We start from the raw sequence: 7,362 nt of genomic DNA on the forward strand, positions 1-7,362 counted from the left end.
GAGGGGGAAAACAAAGAAAGAGGGAAAATATAAAATGAGAAGAAAAGAGTGAAAGAGAAAAAGTAAGAAAGGGAAAAAGGAGAACAGTAGGAGAAATTAAAAGAGGGAAATAAGAAAAGGGAAGGGAGGAGGGCAAAAATAATAAAAGAGTGTAGAAAGGGAAAAAAGAAAAATAGGGGCAACAGGGAGGGGAAAAAAGAAAAGGAGAGGGAAAATGTAGAAGACAGGAGAAAAAGAAACAAGAGGAGAAGAAAAGGAAAAATAGGGGGAAAGAAAAAAGAGAATAAGAAAGGAAGAAGTAAAGAGAGGAGAAGGACAAGATAGGAGAAAGAGGAAAAAGAAAGTAGGGAAGAAAAGGGAGGAGAAAAAGAAAGAGAGAAAGAAAAGAGTGAAATAAGAAAAGGAAAGGGGAAGAGGGGAATTTATAAAGGAGAAGGAAAGTGGAGGAGAAAAAAGAAAGGGAGAGGTAAAAAGGGTTAAGGTTAGAGAAATGGAAAAAATAAAGAAGGGAAGAAAAGGCAGGAGAAAAAGAAAGAATCAAAGAAAAGAGTGGAAAAAGAAAAAGGAAAGGGACAGAGAAGGAGAAAAAAGAAACGGGACTAAGTAAAGCAGGAGAAGGGAGGGGAGAAGAAAAAGGAGAAAAGTTTGTTAAAAAGAAATGAAAAAAAAGTGAGAGAAAAAAAATAGAGGAAGAGAGATTTACACCAAACGAGAATTAAAGAAAATTACTTTAAAACAGTCTATCGAGAAATAGGTTGAAATGAATCTAAAACAGAAATAAAGCAAGAAAAAGAAGCGAAGTTATAAGAAAAATTTTTTTAAATTCTTTAAATTTATAATTTCATCTCTAAATATATATCTCAAACGGGAAAAAAGTAACGGAAAATAAAGAAAATTAAAGCTACTTTTAATAATTGACAAGCTTTTAATATAGACCATCAACTATATTTAGTGTTAACGATTATTATCTCTTCTGTTTAATATTGTAACGAGATTGAGGCAAAACAGTTTTATCTGTAATGGACTTATTATTGTCATTGTATCGCCATTTCATTGTGCTTAAATGAAAATCGTTTCCACCAAAATTGTTGTACTGTTTATACAATATCGATCTCCTAATGACTTTAATTATAAATATGCTTTTTACTGTGAATTATTAAACTGTCTATTATTACAGTTTATCGCTGGTTTTGAAATATTTTTTTTAAATCACTGGTATACTTATCAATTTAAGGAAAATGTCTAATCAACAATTCCGTACAAAAAATTTATTCAAATTTAAATGAAACAACACGTAGGTTGATGATCACTAGCTATCTAGGGGCCTTTTTACGAATTAGAAGACAACTTTTCAAAATCCAAAATGGCGGATCTAATATGGCGGACAATTTCTAGAAAACTATTTGTATTTTTATGTAACTTGGTAGCTAGGAAGTTTTCGATAATAATAATAAAAGTGCAGATGTGACCATCATGTTGTAGGTGTTTAGGATTATAGTTATAAAACAGTAAATTCTTCAAAAAAATTTCTAAAGGAGGCAATATTATTTCTGTTAAGATCTCAACGTGTAAAAAGACAAATCTGTGAACATTTGAAATATATTCTCTAAAATAAGTTTTCAATATAATTTTCTAAATTCTGTTTTAGAGAAATATTGATTATTCTTAAATTTAGTTGTACGATTTTTGTATGATGAAAAGAATGGTAGAGATTTTTATTTCGTAGATTAAAAAATTAAAGCAGCTGGTGAATTAGAAAAACTTTTCATAGGAGGAAAAAAAGAAAATCATTTGGAAGGGAATTTTTTCACTTGAAGTGATAGGGAGATTAATCTTAGTTCTCTTTCTCGTTTCTCGAGTTGGGTGTTCCTTGAGCTAAATTTAGAGAAAAGATCCGGAGACACGTTAGTAATACAGCCAAGTGGGTATAGTCATAATAAGAAGCAGGAGCGCGCGATGCTGGTTCATGGACTGCCTCGAGCAAATTTTCCCTCCCTCCCTCTCTCTCTCTCTCTCTCTCGTCTCTTGCCTCTGACTTGTCACTCTCGTGCATTCTACTTGCAACCTGTTGCTCTCTGTCTCTTTCTCCCTCCGTCATACAACTCGCCCTCCATCTTCCTCACACTTTTAGACACCTTTCCTCCCTCCCTCCCCCAATTCTGACCTCATCTCTTCACAAAACCATCGTCTCATCTCATATATGCGCTCACACAATTCCAACTATAAGTGCAAACTGACAACTCTACGCACTTGGAAACTTGCAACCAAATTTGAATTTCCTTCTTGCGGTACTCTGACACATTCGAGGGAGAATTAGAAATTACATTTCACCCGAGATGATAGATTGTACGTGGGTACGCATTGCACTAAGTGGAATGAAGACAAGTTTGATTTAGAACATTTCTTGTTAAATTGCGTAAACGCATTTATTTTCAGTGAAGAAATTTTTTTGGGGGCGGATTTGTTTTTTAGAGTTCAATTTTAGGTACAAAATTTGTCGCATGTGACAGTAGGGTGTCCCAGAACTGGAAAGTAAAAGAAGACTATTTTTTAATATTTTTTACCCTACTGAATCCGAAAATAACCAATAAACAGTTGCATACCTTGGGGGAAGGGTTGAAAAACTGTCCCTAAGTCAGATATGTCATTAAAACTTAAAGATCCTAAAATAGTTATTGTTTATCTACAGTCAACGGTAAAATGATTAGCATATCCAGATCCCATCATTTAATTACTGAAACTATAAACTAAACTCTATCATTTGGATTATTCAGATCAAGAACAGAAATTCCAGAATTTTCTCAATTCTTTAAATATCTTACCAAAAAGCAACTAATTCTCAAATTTCACATTCATTCGTGACTTGAATAACTATAGATTTATATAAATTTATATATAGTACGTGAATTCAGTTAAATAATGTTGAAATTAGAAAACAAAGCTCTGACTGAATAAATAGAAATTTTCCTGTGGTTGTTGGAATGTGTGTAAATTAGTAGGAATAACAAGGAGAATATCAATTTAATTATCATCCTCGATAAGGGGAAAATAGAGAAAGTTAAATATTTGATTAAAACTGTTGAGATTTCAATGCTTGAGGGCACTAAACGGTGGAATTAATATGTACCAACATTATATTCCCTTTAAATGTATATATATAAGAGAATGCCGACGAGTGCATTTAAGGAATTGCACGATGCTTGAACACAAAAAAAAACCTAAAAACTATTTGACTTTTTCTTTCTCCCTCTCTGTGTTCTTTTTTTTAATAGAAATATATACACACTGCACTCGTATGCACTTGAGAGTGCAGTGTATGCTCGAGTGATCTATCAAGTACCGATGGGATACGTCATGTATGCTCATGCGTACCTTTTGCTTTTCGGCACTTTTGTCCGCAGATTCGTTTTTTTTTTTTACTTTCTTTCTTCCCTCTTTTTCTCTCTTTCTTTATCCACCCCCCCCCCCCTCCTCTCTCTTTTTTTCTCTTTTTCCTCTCATTGAATAAAAGGAAGCATAAACGATGCAAAGTTAAGAGCAGTAAAATTTTTGCTTCAACTGATTCCAATTTGGATATCAATGGGAGAGTCGGGAGTTTTAAAATGATCGTCAACTTCCTTTGATATAATTTTTTTCCTTTGTTCTTTTTTCTCCTTTATTCAAAAAAAAAAAAAAAAAAAGCAGCTAATGAGTTAAAGTTTATTTTATCTCGTCTTCTATTAATCATTCAAGTTTCGAAAAATTACCAATTGACATAAAAATAATTTTACATTTTTAAATATCTAGCAGTACTTTTTCTTCGACCTATTTCTTAATTCGCGTCTGTTTCTCAATTTTAGAAAATAAATATAACTTTTCTCATTGATAATTGTTGCCGCTAATTCTTATGTTACGTGATCTTGACGTATTTTTGATAATATTAACTAATAATTAACAACAAATTGTAATATCAAATAATATTTAACAACAAATTGTAATAATAAATAATAATAATAATAATAAATAAATAATAAAAAGAAATATTTAAATTAACCCAAAAATTAATTTATTTATTTATTAATTGCAGATACAAACACATGGTTAAAGGCAATAAAAATCATTTTAAAATTAATAAATAAAATAATTAATAATAATTGAAATAATAATTCGTTTTAAAGAAAATAGAATAAAAATTCAACATAGAGAGACAAAAAAGAATTTTTTTTTAAAAATGAAAAAATGTCGTAATTTAAAATTTTATTGGCGATGGTTGTAAATATTCTTGGCTCTCATATGAGTAGAGTAATAAATGCTGGTCCAATATTGGTGAAATGAAGTCTCTCTCTCTCTCTCTCTCTCTCTCTCTCTCTCTCTCTCTCTCTCTCTCTCTCTCTCTCTCTTTTGTTCAGGAAATATATATATTTTGTAAGGGAAGAAACATGTGGTGGAGCAAATCTAATGTTTGTTTAGTCAAACTATTTTGAGAAATATGCATGTTGCAAGAACGGCAATTTCATTCTACTGTAACCTAGTTAAAACAGTGTAATTACAATTTTAATTGACGTACTTATATACATACACAGTAGGTGACTCGAATAACTTTATAATCTCATACCGTATATGATCGCAAAACTTGCGCCTTTCATTATTTTATTGTCTCTTTAAACTAAAGTAATAACTTGACACACAGTGTTTACAATATAATCCCCCCCCTAATATTTCAAAAAAAAAAAAAAGAAAATTAGTACCCTTATTATTTTATTTTCAAAATTTCCACCCAATTTTCTTTTTAAAAATTATTTTTTTTACAATTTTGCAACAAAGTCAAGTTTTATTTATTATTTATTTTTTAGGAGTAAAACATTTTATTTTCCTTTTAATAATAAAGAAAGAACTAGGATTTTTTCATCGGGAAAAAAATAAACTGTTTTAGTAATTTTTCAAAAAAGTATAATTTATTAATTTTTTATTCTATTTATTTTTATTATTTTCTTTTCTTTTTTTATCGTTTATTTTATTTAAACATTTTTTTCTCTAAGCAATACATTTTTCTTTCAATAAATAAAAAAATACTGATTGTAATTCGATTCCGACATCTGAAAAAAAATTAAATATTTTAATTTTTGTAAAACAAGTCAAATTTATTTATTTGTGTACAAAAATTAATTTTTTTTTAAATTTATTTATTTTTAAAACAGTTAATATTAAATTACTAAAATTTATCTTACCTTTCATGGATTTACATAAGCCGACTTTATTACTGATACTGAAAAAGGTGAACATTTTAATTTTGCTAATTTAAAGAGAAAATTAGATTTATTTTATTTAAATATTTATCGTTAATTTACTTACCACAAATTTCACTATCTCTCTTAGGGCTCTTCGTTTCAGTTAATGAATTAATCGTTGAAGCAAAGCCGAATGGCGCTGCTGCGGTGATTATATTTTTAACATTCATACATTTTGATCTATATATTTCACCAAATGGATTTAAGGACAAATGGAATAATCCAAATTTCTTTATTGGAAATGGATTTGTATTCCAGTTCTTGGTATCTAAAAAAATGCATTTTTCTTTTAAAATTTATAATTTTCAAAATATTTTTTTAATTATTTATATTTTTATAAAACAATCTGAATACTTATTTTTATAATATCCTGTTTATATAAGTAATTAAAATAAATAAAATCAAGATAAATATTTAATTATTTAATATTAATAAAAGAAAGTAAAATAATATAAAATATAATAATAATATAAAATAATATAATAATAATAATAAAAATTACTTTATAAAAATATAAATGTTTAAAAATTGCAGTAATAATTATAAAAGTATTATAATATTTCTGTTAATAAAATTTTAATTAATTTATTTAAAATTGATTATTAAATAAAACAAATAATAGTATAAAATAACTCTTCTTACTACAAATAGCTTCAATGAATCTCCCTACGTCATTGACATCTATACAAATTTCTGTAAAGCAAAAATATTTTTCATTAGCTATGAATAGTGGAAATTTGTTTATATGATTTTGAAATAAATTAAGAAAGAAAATTTTAGAAATTAGTAACAACTTTTTAACAAAAAAAAAATAAAATAAATTTTATTTATTTTACACAATATTTTCAGAATAAATTTAATTACTTTAAAATTATATATTTATTTATTTCTTACCACAAGTTGTTGTGTTACTAGCTAAACTGGAATCGACTTGTGCACATGCTAGAAAAATTGTTTATAAAATTTAATTAACATTTAATATTTATACTAATATTACAATAAGTCGAGAATTAATAAATAGAATTTAAAAAAATAATAAATAACTAGAAACAAAAATTTACTTACTTCTTATTTTAACAGGAAGTTGAAAAGAATCAGATTGCCACAAATTAACACCAATAATTACAACAATAAGTAAATAGGTTTTAAAATACTTCATTTTTTTGTCACTACTTTACTGCTTTTAAAGAAATGAAACTTTTTTTTCGAAAAGAAAATTTATCTTTAAAAATCAAATTAAAAAGCAAAAATCCTCATTTGAACCGTATATTCGAATTTAGAGAATAGTAAAAAAGTTTTTTGTATTTATAGTAAACGTTTTATCAAATAAATTAATTTTATTGGTTCTAAATGTTTTTCGTTGGGAAATTATTATTGGACGTAGGGAGATAAAGAAAGAAAGAAAGAAAGGAAACAAAGAAAAACACTTGTGACCTAAATAGAATTTCTTTAAGTTTACTGGAACAGATATAAATCTAATTTGTTAAAAATTAGGTCAAGAGTAAATTTTTTTCTCTATTCTTAAAAACAAATAATAATCGTACCCAATTTTCAACTTACGTATTTAAAATTTTTTCAACTTTTATATAATCTTAATTAAAAAATATAATTTTAATTTTAAAAATATAAATTTAATTTAAAAAAGAAAAATTTTAATTTCTTTTACATTCTCATTTTTTGTTATAATTAACTAATTATAATTACGTATATAACGTCAAAAGAAAAAGAACATATAATTACTTATATTATAATTATAATAGCGTACTTTAATAATTAAAACTAAAAAACGAAAAAAATATTTCCCAAAGTTTTGAACATTCAAATTTATTTTTTCTTTAAATTAAATATTTATTACAATAATTTTTTCATCGTCACTGCCAATGAAATGAATTATTAAATTTCGAAATGTAAAATGATAATTTCCAATTTTTATTGCAATCGAAAATTTATTAAAAAATTTTAACAAAAATATTTTGTTCATAACGTTCGAAACTTGTGGATGATTAATAAAAATAAAAGTAATAGAAATAATAAAAAAAGTAAAAATAAAAGTAATAAAAATGATAAAAATAATAAAAATGAAAGTAATAAGAAG

At 26.4% G+C, this 7,362-nt stretch overlaps 1 protein-coding gene across 1 annotated transcript; it reads right to left on the minus strand.

Annotated features, from left to right (window-relative positions):
• Nucleotides 1-5,028: 5,028 nt before the first annotated feature.
• LOC122506190 lies at nt 5,029-6,607 on the minus strand. The gene is made up of 6 exons (XM_043618240.1): nt 6,333-6,607; nt 6,162-6,209; nt 5,910-5,960; nt 5,332-5,535; nt 5,208-5,245; nt 5,029-5,075 (listed from the first exon to the last, which is right to left on the minus strand). Exons 1-5 carry the CDS (start codon nt 6,424-6,426, stop codon nt 5,211-5,213), a joined length of 432 nt encoding a protein of 143 aa, XP_043474175.1. The 5' UTR covers nt 6,427-6,607; the 3' UTR covers nt 5,029-5,075; nt 5,208-5,210.
• Nucleotides 6,608-7,362: the final 755 nt, after the last annotated feature.

This window comes from Leptopilina heterotoma, unplaced genomic scaffold, assembly GCF_015476425.1.
Source record: "Leptopilina heterotoma isolate Lh14 unplaced genomic scaffold, ASM1547642v1 Lhet_397, whole genome shotgun sequence".
NCBI lineage: Eukaryota > Metazoa > Arthropoda > Insecta > Hymenoptera > Figitidae > Leptopilina > Leptopilina heterotoma.